The following is a 19,279-nucleotide window of genomic DNA, read 5'->3' as shown; positions in this document are numbered from 1 at the left end:
GGACTCAGACTCATGCAGTCCACAGTCCCCTGGGCTCAGAGTGCTTGGGCCCGGGGGATGCAGCACCAGTCTAGAGGAGATAGCTGCTGCTTTAGACCCAGTATGTTTTAGGTAGCCTCAGATGTACCTTAACTGCTGAGCTGCCAGATTTACCATCTCTCTCTTACAATGCTTGTAAAAGTCTGATGCCATTTTTAAGAAATACATTTAGATCCTGTACTTCATGTGTCGTCTCTGCCATCATTTCTTTGCCTATGCCTTGTCGACCTGACTAGGACCCACGTTTCTCCCATGGATTGAGGGAGGCCCAGATCGGCCTGCCTGCAGCAAGGAAGGTCTTTGAGTTTAGACCAGCTTGAATGAACATCAAAGTTCCAGGCCAACCAGAGGAACATAGTAAGAATCTTACTCAAAAATAATATAAACCACTCTATGTTGTTCTTGATATTGCTTATTTTAATAAATTCCACTCCACACAATGGTCAGAATTAAGTAGGAGTCTCATGGAAGGAAATTACCTTAATTCCTAGTACATAACACTTTTTGTGGTATAATCAATCCCATACCTCTGTTTCTTTATGGAACTGTGAACTGACACCAAATGTTAAAATGTTTCTAAGGGAGGCTTATATTTTAAAAGGAATTATTTGAAGCATGAAGTGCACTATGGTTATCTAGCCAATATAAGGATTTCCATGCTTGCTCTAGAACCAAAGGACACTACTTGAAGACTACATTAGTCTCACACCTTGGAGTGTTCATTGGATAATGGACCACTTCAGGTGATAATAATGTATTTTATAGCTGAGTGTAGGTTGGATATCAAGTTGGAAAACATAGCAACTACTTGATTCTAAACAAAATGTCTGTGAAGAAAAATGTGGTAACCAGCTACTATATTATCATTAATGACTCCATAATTGCTACGGTTTCTGCTGTTAATGGATTCTCTGTGATTATCTAAAGCATTCACTACCTACCAGATAGAAGATAGAAGATATCAACAAAGGAGACTATCAGACAATGATTCAAAAGTGTGACTTACAGATAGCAGTATTTGTACAGCACTGTGGATGACCTCTAGGTACTGGAAATCAACGACACAGCCTGTGACTGAGACATATGTGTAGTCATCCATCATGTCATGGGCTGACGGCGGTAGCACTCTCCGAACACAGCCAGGTCCATGCTCCCTCCACCATGAGCGATGTACAGAGATGTTGAAGGTCATCAGATCTGTGTCCTATGTGGCAGCAGACAAGAGAACAAAAGGGACAATTTCATTACATTATACTTTTTGGCTTTGACATTGGAAAGAGTTCAAGATAGGCAGAAGTGCAGAGATAATTTTAATTTCAAATGAAGAAAAGAAGAAAACTGAAAGCCAAAAATGTCATGTACATGACATGTTTGCACTACTGAGTTATAAACATTCAATATAGAGACATAGACCTTTGGATGATAACGTTAGCCTTTTAGGTTATTACACATCAAGAGTCCAGGGGGCTTGTATTTTGCTTACTTAAAAACTTTTCTACAGTTCTTATTGTGATATTGTCATTGACATCATTATCCTACTGTCATATTTGCTGAGTGCTTTACTGCACACTAGATGATTTTGTATAAAAGTTCCATACACTATAGCTGTCTCTGGGAATTTCATACAGAATTTGTTCAGAATTCTCTGCAAATACCAAATATACGTTTGCTTATCCCTAATGAAAAATGGTGCAGTATTTTCATATAAACTATAGCTATCTCTACCTAAATTCAAATCATCTCCATATTTTTTAATATAATGCCTAGTACAGTGTAAATTCTATGTAAGTAGTTGAGGAAATAATAAGAAAATAGTTTGCACATTTTTTGTGGGGAACAGTTTGTCTTATTTCACTATTTTAAATAATTGATTGGTAGAATATATGCATATAAAACCCACTGATACAAATTTCTAACTATATAGCCTTTACTATTCATGTAAGTAGTAGTGTGTACTTATTATATTTACTAAAATTATACTTCACTGAATAATTATTTCCTCTAAAATGTATGTCCAATTTCTAGAACCTGAGAGTTTTTCTTATGTATCATCAGCAAAAATTTATGGATCAGCGATCAGGATGTTATATTAAAATGCATGGGTGGTCCCTGATTACAATCACAGGCCTTTTCTTTCTTTCTCCCTTTCTCCCTTTCTCCCTTTCTCCCTCTCTTTCTCTCTCTCTCTCTATCTCTCTCTCCTTCTTTCTCTCTCTTTCTCTTTCTTTCTTTCTCTTTATCTCACTCTTTCTTTCTTCCTTCCTTTCTCTTCCTCCCTTCCTTCCTTTCTATTTCCAAGGTGATCTCCTACAACTGAAACTATCCTCAAATGTGTTATGCATTGAAGAGTGGCCTTGATCTCCTAAACCTACCACCACTTCCTGAATGCTGAGATTACAGTATGTGTCACTCTACTTGGCTAAAATCACATGTAGTGTAAACGGGCAGTAAATGGAGATGAGATATACAGAGAAAGAGAAGAAGCTAATGTGACCATATAGGTAGACATTGAGGTGATACAAACCACTGCCAAGAAATGTCATGGACATTGAAAGAGAATAATGAAATAAATAAATAGTCTATGAAGTTAGATGGTTCACAGCACAGCCAACAACTAACTAAACCCAAGAAAACTTATTTCAGATTTCTGCCACTAGAAATGAGGGAGAATGAATTTCTGTTGCTTAAGCTAACCAATTTGTGATAATTTATTATGACAGACATAAGAAACTAGTGTGGGCAGAGAAAATAAATTATTATAGGTAAATTAATTGGTGTAAGTTGGTAGAGCAAGCAAGGTATAGAGTGAGGACTTAGAGCTATAAAGTCTACTTTTAGCTCTATAAACAGCATCATGTACATTCTTTGCTATCTCTCCCATATACCTTTGATTATGCTTCATACCCTGAAGGCAGCTATGGTTTCTTCTTCAAATATCTTAACAAAATACATCAATAGTCAATTGAAAAGATAAAGAAGACACTCCTAAATTTTTACAACTTAAAATTTGTCAGAGTGGAGACAACAATTATAGATTTTCCATCTTCAAGAGATGACTTTTACTCTAGGCTGAGCATATCTAATAGTAAAATATATCCAAACTTTTTGATTGTCAAGAGGAAAGTATCTTTGGCAAGTTTGAAACGTGACCTCTTATGACAGGTTTACTTGTGTTGAAAATGTTATAAAGTTACATTAGGCTATGTGTATAAGGTATATATAAAAAAACACCCAGGCTTCAATATGATTTTAGAATAGGAATACATTTGGATTCAGTCCCACAACCAAGGTATCTTAGGTATATGTAAATATTAGCAGACCAAAGTCAATCTTAAAAATTTCTTGTCCTAATCACTTTCGATACAAGACATATATTTCTGCAATGGTACCTGTGGCTGACTAAGATTTTAATATTTGAACTTTTGGGTGAGATGTGGACTAGAAATTGCCTTTATGTAACTTAGTGAAAAGACAGAATGAGGGAAGAAAAAATAGATGTATTCCAAAGTGAGAAAGAAACATTTTGAAATGTTCAAAAATTAGTACAGGGCATCTGAAAAGGACAGAGAAAGAACAGGAATATAGTCAGTAGAAATAGCCAAGCACAGGACATCTCTGTACTGAGTGGTTGTGATGCTTTGATTGGAAATCTATGTGTGAATGATGAAGGTCCTGTTCACCAACTGATTACTGTTCAATCAATAAAGATGCCAGCTGCCAATGGCTGGGTGGAAAAGGTGGGGGCTTCCAGATTCCCTCAGGCAGGCTAGGAGATGCTGGAGGAAAAAAAGGAATTCATTATTCTTTGGAGAATGAGGGTCATCAGCCATGTTATATCTCAGGTCGAGTGGCCATTGGCTGTCCTTTCTCCCTACTTCCATTGGGCCTGGGGTAGCAGATATGAGATTAGAAACACAACTAAGCTGAGAGCAGATTTATGGTGCTGAGCAAGGAGAAGGTGACTGGGCAACTAATTTGAAGGCAGATTTTGTGTGTTGAGCAAGGAAGATAGGGAAGGGTATGCTAGCCATGGGAGGATTAGAAGAGCCTGCCACTGAGCTGTAAGGTAGGTTAAAAATGAACTATGTGTGTATGTGTTTTTCTTCCAGGGGTTCAAGTGAATCAGGGCAGTGGCTGGTAGCGTGATCCTCCTGCAGCTTAAAGTGGGGTAGTAGAAACTACACACTACCCATCTCCATTTGTGTGGAAGGACAGAAACTAAGTTCTCATCCAGAAGTTAACAGAGGCAGCCCTTGGTGAAAAAAGATTTGTAGTTCTAGCCTTAGACAAGGCCACACCCCTGAAGAGCTTCAAACCCAATTGTAAATTTTGGTAAGATAGTGATGCCTTTAGCAAATGGATGAACACTGGAGACTTTGCAAAGAGAAGACTGCCTAGCCAAAGCCCTGATGCGTATAGAAGGGGCCCTGCTAATGTGAAGAACACCAAATGCATTTTCAATGTCGGTTTAACTCCAGCATAAGCCACAGGACAAATCTAAAGTGTATTTGACTTCTATCCATGGTCTATGGCCTGCTGAGACTGTGTATTTCATATGATTTGGATGAAATATTCTGAGGATGTTTAGTATACTTGACTAAGTCATAGTTTAACTAATTTTTTTTTTTTAATAAAGAGCTTGTGTAGTTCTGATGGTATAATAAAGCAGAGTGAGCCAAACTGGGCAGAGCAAAACCTGTGAAGCCTCAATCCTAAGCAAAGAAATGTAGGTAATTGAGGAAAAGTGGGAGTGGGAGAACATACCAATTTACTGCCAAATAGTCAAGTCTGAAAACAGACATATAAGTAACAATATATAAACACAGCAGGTTATATATTAGGATATGCATATGTATATGTATATGTATATGTATATGTATATGTATGTGTATGTATATAATATGTATATATATGTATAAAAGCCTATATGCATGCAATAACAATTGGTCAATAAAAAGAGGCCATGACTTTGAAGAAGGATAAATGGGAAGGTTGGGAAAGAAGAAATGGAAGGGAGAAACATCATAGTCAAATTACAATATAAAATAAAAAGACACCCCTCAAAGGAAGCAGGTTGAGCAAACTAGGGAGAGCAAGTCTGTAGCAGTCCTCCTGCTGAGCCTGGTGTGGCCTTGATGGAAACAGAGTGACATGGTTCCTGCCCCTGGGAAAAGGTCCCAGTTTGAGCCTCTGTGAGTGTCAGTGGCTGCTGGGGGTGTAAAGCCAGTACTAGCAGTTGAAGAGTCTTTCCTTGCAAGAAATGCCCTTCTTGTTGATGTTAATGAACCCATGATAATTATTGACACCACTAGTCTAGAACTCAAGGGTGTAGCTATACCACAGCAAAATGGTAAACTCTGAGATCTTCAGGATAGCCCTTAAGGGTATGGGAAAGAGCTCTAAATACATGAATTTGAAAATATATAATTTCTCAACTATGGAAAAAGTAAGGATGAAATATGAATTATATGAGGGGCTTCACAAAACTAAAGAAACAAAAGTAGTTGTGCTGTGAGCTAACTTCTCAGAAAATTACTAAGGAAGGAGATCCAGTGATTTAGGGTATGGTGATCACAGGAGATCCCACACAGGTAAGTTTTTTGTTTGTGCTCACAAAGGCAGATTTCTGAGTTCAGGTCAGCCTAGGACAGAGAGATGTTGAGCTCAGGTATGGTGGAAATGGTAACTTGAGGGCAGTGTCCCACCCAATTAGCTTACTGTCTGTTCTTAACAAAGGCAGACAGATCTCTTAATTCTTTTGCATTGCTAAGAAAAACTGTATGCTTTCTGTCTCCTAAAAATCAAAGCACTGAGGTGCTTTGGATAATGATTCATAAGACAATCAAAAGGAAGCCTGGAATAAATGTGGGATTGATATGTGAACTAAAAGACTGGACCTGTATTCTGTAAGAGATGAGTTATCTAGAGAAACTTTTAGGATAAAAAGAAAGAATAGCCTCTGGAACTGACACAGGCAAGCAGAACATGGACAGAGAGATCTCTTAGAATAGCAAGCAAGCAGAATATAGACAGAGAGATCTCCAGAGAGAAAACAGAACTTAGAGACACGCAGACTGGAAAAACTGCATCAAGCAGAGCACAGGTCCTTAGCTTGGACACATGGTTTGACTTCGAGTCATTCTTTTGGCCTCTCCCAGACATCCCTTTCTCAGAACCCTTCTCCAAGCTGAGGCTGGTCCTTGGCAGTGCTCCTCCATGGAATATGATTCAGTTCTTGTGCCCAGATTTGTGTCTTGAGTTCCTGCCCTAACTATTTGCTTTTCAAATTGTAAACTAAATAAATTCTTTTCTCCCTAAGTTGCTTTTTTGTTATAGTCTTTATCAAAGCAATAGAAATCTAATCAGGACATAAAATAAATAAGGATTTCAATTGTCCATGTGAAACAGAATAGGAAGAACTGATAATGCAGGGCAGTCCGGTGGCTCCCAGGCCAAGGCACTGAACAGTTGGGAGTGGATGGTGCCCAGGCTAGAGCACTGCATAGCTGGGAAGTAGGTAAGTAGAAGGCACTCAGGCTAGGATACCACATAGGGCAGCAGAGGAAATGGATGGAGCTCAGGCTAGAGCACTATACTGCTGGGCAGCTGGGGTAGGAGGAACAGGGTCAGATTCTTGTGGGTTCACAGTTTCCACTCCTCCTAAACAGGTCATGTTGTCATTCAGGCCAGATACTTTTGCTGGAGCAGCACCATAGATGGCCTTTGCTGAGAGGCCAGAGGCTGTTGGTCAACTGAGCATCCGGATCCTTGCTCTTCTGGCTATTTTCAGTCCTGTCTGTGGACATCATTTTCATAGTTTATAAATGTAATGGTTTGGACTCTACAAGCATAAAGAAGCTGGTGGAAAGGAGAAAGCCTTTGAAGTTGCAAATGGGTGAGATTGAATGTCACCACTCTGAACAAATGCAGAAAAACAAGTATATCCCATATACTTTCATGCACAGGTGAGTCAGGAGGCCACAAAGATACCAGAGCATATTCCTGGGCAAAGCTACTCTATGTAGTTTTATATTTTTTCTCAGCTTAAGGAATTGATGGGAATTTTATGGGCATTCCTGAAATTATACCAATAATAAAATGTTTTACTTTTTTTTTTTTTTTGCTTGTTGGTTTGCTATTCAATTACCTTTACAGCAATAGTGCTTTATTGACAATAAAACATTTCACTTCATTTTTAGGGTCTGATGATTTGCTACATGAATCACTTCCAGCTCTCTGAGGGTAAAATATTACAGAAAAATAATTGCTTTCATTGGTGAATTTAGTTTAATACAAAGCAATTTACCTGCAGGCAAACTGTAGAGATGTGCACCGACTGCTCCACTTCCTGATCATCAGATTTAATCTCTCACAGTTAGTCCTGATTAATACAGAAGAGCTATGTGTTTTTCCTTTCCATCTTAATGGAATTCATTAGGTTCTGGATGAATTAACATGATCTTGAAATTCAGAGAATTTTTTCTTTCAAGTATTCTTATCTAGTGATCTTCATTATTGGGGAACATTAGTTCTTTCAATGTGACTTTGACTAAAATGTATACAAATAAAACACAAATTATGCATATTTGTTAAACCCATAAAACATCTCAGCATAGTTCTTACTTATCTGTAGAGATATAACCATTTATTAACCATACTCTGCTTCTACTGGCTGTATTAAAATTTAACAGAGAACATCAATAGTATAAAATTATATTAAAGGTTTATACTTCATAGGTTTGCTCTGGAGTTGTATTTTAAGTTTGTATCCATTTTCTATGCCCTTCACTACCAGATTTCAAACACAAAAAAATTACATGACAACTTGATTGACAAATCAGACAAAAGGAAATGCATAAAACTTCAAGGGGATATATATATATATATATATATATATATATATATATATATATAAATATATAGACTTATTTTTGTTGAAACTCTGTTACTACATCAAGGCCCAGAGGTTTTAAATACACAGATTATCATGAAGCTACAGATAAACAATATTAAAATAATTTTTAATATTTCAAATGTCATTTCTCCTTTTGATATGTAAGTAGAATGCTATACAATGATTTAAGTTGACCTGATTAAAAATTAAAAAAAATACAAATATAACCTTGAGATTATTTTATAACTAATGATAATCTAAACAAAAGTGTTCAGATTCATGAAATTATAAGTGAAGAGTTTGGCATCTCAAAATGTGATATTTTGGCATGAAAATGGCTTAGAACTAAAAAACTTAGAAAAGAAAATATCTTTGCTTAAATAAGGATCTTAATTTACAAAGTTGCCCTCCTTCCTGGCGTGTAAGAGAAGGTCAGCCTTAATTATCTAACATGGCTTTACTTGCTGTCAGTCGGAAATAGCATAAAGAAACGTCCACACAATTGTTTAGGATTTCTCCCTTGTATGTAGCATTCCACACACACTGCTTCCTGTGTGTGTACTTAAGGCTGGAATTTGAGCCATGTCTTTGATAACAATTCTTAGGCATCCCCCACATTCTAGCATATATATAAAACTATATGCCAAAGCTCTTGCTTGCTTCTTTGTTATTTTGTCTCATCATCTGCTATTCAGCCAAGCATGGGGTGGGGAGAGAACAGCTGTGGAAAGTACAAGGCTCCAAGGTATCTTTCTTGTGAGGTCAGGTGTAGGGGGAGGATGTGATAACCAAACTCTGGTTCCCTAATCGTTTCTTGATTATGTCAATAAAGCAGAAGCCAATCTCTGGGTGAAGGCATAGAGGTGGGATTTCCTGGCGACAGGAAGAGAAGGGGAGAGAGGGGACTGGGGAAGAGGGGGCTATGGAAGTGGCAGATATGTAGGCCTCTTGGGGCACCTATAGTGTGTAGCCTCTGCCACAGGTGAAGTCCAAGAAGGATGGATAAGGCTAGTGTTAGATTAGGATAGGAAATCTTTGCCCAGCAGTTGTGTTATCTAGCTGCTTTTAAAATATTAAGGCTGTCTGGTGTTTTCCATCCATGGCACTGACTTAGGTGGCAGAAGAAAAGGCACAGCCGCTGGGTGGTTGTTAGAGGTTTGGCAGAGTGGGAGTTGGGTGAGATGGCCGATGTCAGCACCCAGAAAGGAACAAATAGACACCAGAGCTGCTGGAAAAAGCTAGCCGTGGGATCTGGGTGAGATGGCCATTGCCAGCATCGGGCAGGGAGCAAGCATGCATTTTAAAATTACACGCAACAGTCAGGCATGAAGGCAATATGAGAGTAAGATGGGTGGTTTTGACAACAGACAAGAATGGTAGGTGTTGGCATAAGGTCAGTCAGGAGTAGCTTTCCCCATACATAGCACTGTGATTTGGAAAACTTCCTGAATATCTGCCTTTATCCTGGTTTTTATCAGTTCTTTCATTGCATTAATCTACATGAATCTTTTGAAATGCTGCTCATTAGCACCAAATATAGACATGTCTGCCTTCATGTTATTCATAGTGTTTCTGAGGCATTAGTCCACATGCAAAAATACCATTATTCATTTCTTTTCGGCATGTTACTATATAATTTTTCATTAGCTAAAGACTTAGAATTATTTACTTTGGCATTTAAATTACTTTTGATATGTGCTCAATATGGCTTTAGATAATCCTCTATTTATAACTACAGATCCAACTAAATAATAATTATACTTTTCTTTCACTCTAGTTGCAGATCAAAGGGTTGCTGAATTTATTTTTATATAGACGTATGTATTTTTTGTCTTTTCACCTTGTTTCATCAGTTGCCAGCACAACTGGAAGTAAAACATGTAATGTTATAGGGCTGTCTATATGTGCTTAAAAGGCAGGAATTTTCTTGGTTTTCAAGAATTTCTATAATTTGTATTTATACAATAAAATCATATCAGTAAAATCTGCATTTCAAAATGTGAATTATAACAGTTGAAGTAACTTTCTACATATCTAATCATCTTCTCTACACTAAGTATTTTAGGGAGAAATGTGGATTTATATTATATGGAGAAATCAGTGTTTTACAGGGATATTTAAGTATTTAAGTTCTGTAATACAAAGACTTCCCATAGTGACCTGCAAATTTTAAGGAGTGAGTTAACTGGGGCAATAGAGGAGGAGGTATGCTAGATATTTTCAGTAGAGAGTCGCTGTAGGGCAGCAGTTTATGGTTACAGTCATCAGGGAAGGAGATGCTGGGGTTGATAGTTTCTGTACACAATAGTTTTAGCTAAAGGGTAATTATTAATAACATTTGTACTTGGACCAGAGGAAGATGTTGCCACTTCTCTGGGCCCATGTCAATAATGCACAGTTTGTTTGGAATTTCATCATTCCCTCTAACTTCTCATTGATTCAAATATAACAATGATTTTGTACTCTTCTCCTGTAGTAAGAACAAATGCTATAGAAAGGCCTATAGAATATTCAAGCTTCCCCAGGGGGAAATCTGTCATTGGTTGATGCTTTCTCAAGTCTTCCTGCAGGTGATATTGATATGTTGTGTATAAGTAAGAGTGTGAAAAATCAAGAGTGGAGGTATATATCTGTAATGTAGCACTTGGGAAACAGAGGCAGGAGGATTGAGACAGTTTAAGGATAGCCTGGACCCATAGTGAAACTTTGTGTGCATACACATACACACACACACACACACACACACACACACACACATTCATACATCCTTTAAAGCCAGTCTTAAACGTAGGGACTGGCTATTGAGCATTTACATACTCAAGTTCTCATTTTTACAGCTATGCATTGCTGGCGCTTTTCAGTTCAATTGTCCATCGGTCAGATACAGCTTTTATCTTTAAGCTGCAGTTTGATGCCATAGTTTGAACCACTTCATGAAACAATGAAAGCACACACATACATTATATGGCATATATCTGAGCTATGCTTTGGGATTCACAGAGAACAAGAGAGTTTATCTCTTCTTACATGGAATATGTATTATATAGGGAAAGATGGGTAACAAGGAACAAAAATATACACACACAACTGTTGAATAATGTAAAAGTCATATAAAGAAGTAATTTTTTTTATCAGTGTCTAGTATTGCTTCATATAAAGAGCCTAGAAATGACTTCTCTGAGTTGAGTAGATATTTAGGGTAAGATATACACAAAGGAGACAGAGAGGTGGTTTAGTCTTTTTTTTTTTATTAGATAATTTCTTTATTTATATTTCAAATGTTCTCCCTTTTCCTGGTTTCTGCTCCAACCCATCCCCCATTACCTCACACCCCTCCGCCCCCTGCTCACCAATCCACCCTCTGCTACTTCCTGGCCCTGACATTGTTCTACACTGGGCAGAGTCTTCACAGGACCAAGGGCCTCTCATCCCATAGATGATCAACTTGGCCATCCTTTGCTACATATGCAGCTGGAGCCATTAGTCACACCATGTGTACTCTTTGGTTGGTGGTTTAGTCCCTGGGAGCTCTGAGGGTACTAGTTAGTTCATATTATTATTTGTCCTAAGGGACTGCAAACCCTTCAGCTCCTGGGCCCTTTCTCTAGGTCCTTCCATGGGGACCGTGTCCTCAGTTCAATGGATGGCTGCGAGCCTCTATTTCTGTATTAGTTGGGCACTGTCAGAGCCTCTCAGGAGACAGCTGTATCAGGCTCCTGTCAGCCAGCACTTGCTGGCATCCACAACAGTGTCTGAGTTTGGTGATTGACTATGTGAAGGATTTCCAGGTAGAGATTCTCTGGATTGCCCATCCTTCAGTCTCTGTTCCATAGTTTGTCTCTGCATACTTTGTTTCCCCTTCTAAGAAGGATCAAAATAACCACACTTTGGTCTTCCTTCTTCTTGAGTTTCTTGTGGTTTGTGGATTGTATTTTGGGTATTCCAAACTTCTGGGCTAATATCCACTACATAAATCTATAAATAGTGATAATTTGACTTCTTCCATTGCAATTTGTATCCCTTTGATTGCCTTTTGTTGTCTAATTGCTCTGGCTAGGACTTCAAGTACTATATTGAATAGGTGGGGAGAGAGTGGGCAGCATTGTCTAGTCCCTGATTTTAGTAGAATTGCTTCAAGTTTCTCTCCATTTAGTTTGATGTTGGCTACTGGTTTGATGTACATTGCTCTTACTATGTTTAGGTATGTGTGTGGAATTCCTGATTTTTCCAAGACTTTTATCATGATGTGGTGTTGGAGTTTGTCAAATGCTTTCTGAGCATCTAATGAAATGATCATATGGTTTTATTTCTTTGAGTTTGTTTATATAGTGGATTATGTTGATGGATTTCAGTATATTGAACCATCCCTGTATCCCTGGGATGAAGCTTACTTGATCATGATGGATGATCATTTCAATGTGTTCTTGGATTCGGTTTGCGAGAATTTTATTGAGTATTTTTGCATCGATATTCATAAGGAAAACTGGTCTGAAGTTCTATTTCTTTGTTGGGTTTTTGTGTGGTTTAGGTATCAGAGTAATTGTGGCTTCACAGAACAAATTGGGTAGAGTTCTTTCTGTTTCTATTTTGTGGAACAGTTTGAGGAGTATTGGTTTTAGGTCTTCTTTGAAGGTCTAATAGAATTCTGCACTAAACCCATCAGGTCCTGTGCTTTTTTTTTTTGTTGGGAGAATAATAATGACTATTTATATTTCTTTAGGGATTATGGGAATGTTTATATGGTTCACCTGATCCTGGTTTAACTTTGGTACCTGGTATTTATCTAGAAAATTGTCCATTTCATCCATGTTTTCCAGTTTTTTAGATTATAGGCTTTTGTAGTAGGATCTGATGATTTTTTTGATTTCCTGAGTTTCTGTTGTTATGTCTCCCTTTTCATTTTTGATTTTGTTAATTAGGGTACTGTCTTTGTGCCCTATAGTTAGTCTGGCTAAGGGTTTATCTAATTTGTTAATTTTTTTTTTTTTTTTAAAGAACCAGCTCCTGATTAGACTGATTCTTCTTATAGTTCTTTTTTTTCCCACTTGGTTGATCTCAGTCCTGACTTTTATTATTTACTGCTTTCTACTCCTTTTGTGTGAATTGGCTTCTTTTTGTTCTAGAGCTTTCAGATGTACTGTCAAACTGCTAGTTTATGCTCTCTCCTGTTTCTTTTTGGAGGCTGTCAGAACTATGAGTTTTCCTCTTAGGATTGCTTTTGTTGTGTCCTATAAGATTGGGTATGATGTGGCTTCATTTACATCAAACTCTAAAATATCTTTAATTTCTTTCTTTATTTCTTCCTTGACCAAGTTTTCATTGAGTAGATTGTTGTTCAGCTTCCACGTGTATGTGGGCTTTCTATTGTTTATGTTATTGAAGACCAGCTTTAGTCTGTGGTGATCTGATATGATGCAAGGGATTATTTCAATCTTCTTGTATCTGTTGAGGCCTGTTTTGTGAATGATTATATGGTCAATTTTGGAGAAGGTACTATGAGGTGCTGAGAAGGAGGTACATCCTTTTGTTTTAGGATGAAATGTTCTATAGATATCTGTTAAATCCATTTATTTCATAACTTCTGTTAGTTTCACTGTGTTTCTGTTTAGTTTCTGTTTCCATGATCTTTCCATTGATGAGAATGGGATGTTGAAGTCTCCCACTGTTATTGTTTGAAGTATAATGTGTGCTTTGAGCTTTAGTAAATTTCTTTTATGAATGTGGGTGCCCTTGCATATTGAGCATAGATATTCAGAATTGAGAGTTCTCCTTGGCAGATTTTACTTTTGATATGAAGTGTCCTTCATCTTTTTTGATCATTTGAGGTTGAAAGTCTATTTTATTTGATATTAAAATAGCTACTCCAGCTTGTTTCTTGGGACCATTTGCTTGGAAAATTGTTTTCCAGCCTTTTACTCTGAGGTAGTGTCTATCTTTGTCACTGAGGTAGGTCTCCTGTATGCAGCAAATGTTGTGTCCTGTTTATATAACAAGTCTGTTAATCTATGTCTTTTTATTGTGGAATTGAGTCCACTAATATTAACTGAATTAAGGAAAAGTAATTGTTGCTTCCTGTTTTTTTTTTTTTTGTTGTTGTTGTTGTTGTTGTTAGAGTTAGAGTTCTGTTCATGTTGTTAGAGTTAGAGTTCTGTTCATGTGGCTACCTTTTTTTAGTTTTATTGAAAGATTACTTTCTTGCTTTTTCTGGGGTGTAGCTTTCCCTCTTGTGTTAGAGTTCACCATTTATTATCCTTTGAAGGACTACATTGTGAAAAGATATTTTATAAATTTGGTTTTATCATTGAATACCTTTGTTTCTCCTCCTGTGGTAATTGAGAGTTTTGCTGGTTATGGTAGCCTAGGTTAGCATTCTCTTAGCGTCTATATGACATCTGCCCAAGATCTTCCGGCTTTCATAGTTTCTGGAGAGCAGTCTGGTGTAATTCTGATAGGTCTGCCTTTATATGTTACTTGACATTTTCCCTTACTGCTTTTAATATTCTTTGTCTTGTGTATTTGGTGTTCTGACTATTATATGATGGGAGGAATTTCTTTTCTGGTCCCAACTATTTGGAGTTCTGTAGGCTTCGTGTATGTTCATGGGCATCTCTTTCTTTAGGTTAGGGAAGTTGTCTTCTATAATTTTGTTGAAGATATTTACTGGCCCTTTAAGTTGGAAGTCTTCACTCTCTTCTACACCTATTATCCTTAGGTTTGGTCTTCTCATTGTGTCCTGTATTTCCTGAATGTTTTGGATTAGGATCCTTTTGCATTTTGCATTTTCTTTGATTGTTGTGTCAATGTTTTCTATTTTATCTTCTGCACCTGAGATTCTTTCTTCTATCTCTTGTATTCTGTTGGGGATGCTTACATCTATGGCTCCTGACTTATTTCCTAGGTTTTCTATCTACAGAGTTGTCTCTCTTTATGATTTCTTTATTGTTTCTACTTCCATTTTTAGATGCTAGATAGTTTTGTTCAATTCCTTTACCTGTTTTGATGTGAAAACACATTCAAGGGATTTTTTGTGTTTCTTCTTTAAGGACTTCTAGCTGTTTACCTGTGTTCTCCTATATTTCTTTAAGGGAGTTATTTATGTCCTTCTTAAAAATCCTCTATCAGCATCATGAAATATGATTTTAAAACCCAAATCTTGCTTTTCTAGTGTGCTGGGGTATCCAGGTCTTGCTGTGGTGGGAGTACTGGGTTCTGAAATGTCAAGAAGTCTTGGTTTCTGTTGGTAAGATTCTTGCATTTGCCTTTCGCCCTCTGGTAATCTCTGGTGTTAGATGTTTTTGCTGTCTCTGGCTGGAGGTTGTTCCTCCTGTGGGTCTGTAAGCTGGTGTCAGCACTCCTGGTAGACCAGCTCTTTCCTGGCAAGACCCCTGCACAGAGGGCTGTGGAACAGCCCCACCTCCTGGGTGCAGATGGATCCTGTCCCAGTTGCTCTGCTGCTTCTGAGGCCTGTGTGCTCCTGGCTGGTTCCATCTTAGACAGTCACTGAGAGAAAATGGTGATCTCACCTGAGTCCTGGGGTCAAAGCACTCCCAAGATTAGACTTTAAGGGTGCTTTCTCTTGCAGAGGACCAGAGTTTGATTCCCAGAATTCATACAATGGCTCACAACTTCCTGAAACTACAGTTGCAGTGAATCTGATGCCTTCTTCCTATCTCCATGGGCACAAGGCACCCACATGGTGCCAGACATACATGGATGGAGAAATACTTATACACATACAATAAAATAAATAAATCTTAAAGAAATTAAGAAAATATTTACTGAAGGAAAAGAAAAACTAGTAATAGAATTATCAGGGAAAAGAGTTTCTTAGCTAACAGATTACAAAGATGAAAATAGATGATAAAAGGGTTCGAATATTCAGGAAACTGACAAATGGCTCTATTGATGGAAGGAAGCTAAGATGAGGATTGGGTACTTTTTAGGAGATTTGAAGTCATAAGAGACAAAGCCCTAATAAAAATCCAGAAACACCCAAGGTCTAGATGAGTAGCCAAATATTGATGTCATCTGATTTGTAGGAATTTAGAGAATGAATGTGCCTGGGCAAAAGTGGAAAGAAGCTCATCAAGTTGTTTCTGTAGTGGGAAATGTGAAAGATGATGTAAGGAACATATTGCTATGGCATGTTTCAGAACAGTCCCTTTCCCCTTCCCTGAAAGTGGCACATAGAGATTGTTACTGAGCATTGTGAGAAAAGTACAGGAAGCTGAATGATAACACTGAAGAAAGTATGTGGTGCTGATGATGCCATTCCTGGTCCTCTGGAGCATTTAACTCTATCACTTTTACACAGAAGTCTCTGTCATGAATAGTGATTGGGTTTTCCTGCCCAGGTACAGATCTCACCAGAGATTTCTCCTTGTGGTATTTAGCTTTGTACAATGTAATTCTTTTAACTCTAATTTGGAGGGCCAATTTTCTTATAGTTTTATTTGGTTTATACATTTAAGAGCTCCTCACTCTTCTGTTTATAGTTTTATATATGGCAGAAATGGTGGTGACTTCTAAGATCTCTGCATGCTGACTCAAACACTAGAAAAATCCTTAAACTTTTTTCCACCTATGGATAATATAGTCAATGACAATTATCTAAAATACAAGTATAGTAAGCATAACTAAATGGAGCAAACATCATCTCTGGAGACAGGAATGGAAAACATTTGTGGCCTAGACAGCAAGTGAGGGTTGACTATGCTGGGAAAGCCTCATGTCTTTATTTATACTGCATTAAGAAATATCTACAAGTTAGAAGTGTATTTTCCAGGTATCCTTCATTGTCTCAGTCATTTTAAAGTTAGCATTAGTATGACCAAACAAACATCTTAGATAAAATAGAAAAGAAAGGCCTGATCAAGAATCTTTTCATATATAATTAAAATTATTAAAGAACATGTATAGAAATGTAAAGAAAAATGAATTCCATTTCTTATGGTATCAGTCTCAACTCATGATGTTGAAAGGAGCCAATAAGAACCTCTGCTTTATAATAATGACTAAATACATTACTCATTTTATTAGGGTAAGTGAAGCAAATAAAATATTTTTAAAAATCTTTTAACTGGTACATCTGAATCAGAGTTTGATAGGATATAGTGTTTATACAATGCTGCATGATCTTGTCAGTCCAATTAGAATTTCCTTGTGTTAGAAACATTCAGGGTTTTTCTCTAGTCCTCTTTGAGTGAATGTTGATTTGTTCTTACCTGGTCATGCCTCAGAAGATATGAATAAATTTCTTCCTAACTGTATTTTGATGCTTCATCTTCAACCTCTAACTAGTATTACTCCCTGCTACTCTTCAGTGTTTAATCAGCATTTAATCAATGAGAAAATGCCTGAGGTAATCAGTTTAGAAAATTTTCTGGTTAATAGTTACAGACTTTTCATTTCATGGTTACTTGGCCTATTACTTTTGTCCTATGGCAATGTGAATATTGTGTAATACATTAAATGGCAAAAGAAAGCTATTCACTTCAAGAAAGTGAGAAACAGGCAATTGTGTCTAGGAGAAGATCATGTGCTCCAGACCTACTCTCCCAACTCCCCAAACTCTCAGACAGCTTGTCTTCCAGGAGTTCTGATACCACCAGGATCACAGGTGAAACCTGCCTTCCCCTGCCCCAAAACCTGGACTAACTGGGACCCCCCCTTCCCTGGGAACAGAGGATGGAGGACCTCTCACCCTTAAGAGACACATCTTCCTTCCATCTGTTCCAGCCCCCAGTGCCATCTTCTCCACATGCAGCGACTGTTTGCATCCCAGAAGTTCTAAAACAACTAGGCTTACAAGGAGGTCCATCATAACCAGGGCTCATAGGAAAGACAGACTCCAGTCAGAGACAGCAATGTCAGTTAACATCAGAGATAACCAGATGGTAAGTAGCAAGCTCAAGAATATAAGCCAAAGAAACCAATTAATCACAGGAACCCAGAAGTTTCACCACAGCAAGGCCTGGATACCCTAACACACCTGAAAATGCAAGATTCTGACCTAAAATCTCATCTCATAAAGATGATGAAGACCTTAAGGAGAACATAAATAACTCCCTTAAAGAAATACAAACACAGGTAAGCAGGTAGAAGACCTTAAAGAGAAAACACATAAATTCCATAAGAAACACAAGAAAACACTATCAAACAGGTGAAGAAATTGAACAAAACCAGTGAGGTCTAAAAATGGATAGAGAATCAAAAAAGAAATCACAAAGGGAGACAACCATGGAGATTAAAAAACTAAGCAGATGTTATAGATGCAAACATCACCAACAGAATACAAGAGTTAGAAGAGAGAATCTCATGTAGAAGATACCATAGATGATACTGTCACAACAGTCAAAAAATGCTCCTAACAAAAATATTCAGGAAATCCAAAACACAATGAAAAGACCAAATGTAAGAACAATAAGTAGATAAGAGAGTGAAGATTCCAAATTCAAAGGGCCAGTAAACATCTTCAACAAAGTCATAGAAGGAAACTTCCTTAACCTAAAGAAATAAATGCCTACGAACATAAAAGAAGCCTACAAAACACAAAACAGACTGGACCAGAAAAGAAATCCCTCACATCACAAAATAATCAAAACCCCAAATGCACAGATCAAAGAAAGAATATTAAAAGTAGTAAGGGGAAAAAGGTCAAGTAACATAAAAGACAGACCTTTCAGAATTACAGCAGATTTCTCAACGAAGACTCTAAAACCCATAAGATCTTGAACAGATGTCATGCAGACCATGATAACAAATGACAGGCCAGGCCACTATACCCAGCAAAACTATCAATCATCATAGATGGAGAAACCAAAGTATTCCATGACAAAACCAAATTTACACAATATATTAACACTAAACCAGCCTAGAAGAGGATAACAGAGGAAAACTTCAACACAAGAAAGAAAACTACACCCAAGAATAACCAAGAAATTATTCTACTCATAACAAACCCAAAAGAAGAGAACCATATAAACATAATACCATCTCTAACAACAACAACAAAAATAACAGGAAGTAACAATCATTGGTCTTCAATATCTCTCAGCATCTGAATTTACTCAATCCCCTATTAAAAAGACATCGACTAACAGACTGGATACATAAACAGGCAGGATACATTTTGCTACATAGCAGAAATATACCTCAGTGACAAAGACAGACACTACCTCAGAGTAAAAGGCTGGAAAAGAAATTTCCAAGCAAATGGCCACAAAAAACAAGCTGGAATAGCCATTCCAATATCCAATAAAATAAACTTTTTCTTTTTCTTTTCTTTCTTTCTTTCTTTCTTTCTTTCTTTCTTTCTTTCTTTCTTTCTTTTCTTTTCTTTTCTTT

General features: G+C 37.4%; 1 protein-coding gene across 5 annotated transcripts in view; it reads right to left on the bottom strand.

Annotated features, from left to right (window-relative positions):
• Positions 1-19,279, bottom strand: part of Nkain3 (sodium/potassium transporting ATPase interacting 3) — a 652,366-nt gene that overhangs the window by 147,753 nt on the left and 485,334 nt on the right. For all 5 annotated transcript variants that reach the window (XM_031366509.1, XM_031366514.1, XM_031366513.1 and 2 more), the window contains one exon: positions 1,046-1,243. In XM_031366509.1, the coding sequence (XP_031222369.1) occupies positions 1,046-1,243 (198 nt within the window). The remainder of the gene's footprint in view (positions 1-1,045; positions 1,244-19,279) is intronic.

Source organism: Mastomys coucha, unplaced genomic scaffold (genome assembly GCF_008632895.1).
Source record: "Mastomys coucha isolate ucsf_1 unplaced genomic scaffold, UCSF_Mcou_1 pScaffold14, whole genome shotgun sequence".
NCBI lineage: Eukaryota > Metazoa > Chordata > Mammalia > Rodentia > Muridae > Mastomys > Mastomys coucha.
This window is presented reverse-complemented; position numbering and strand designations above follow the sequence as displayed.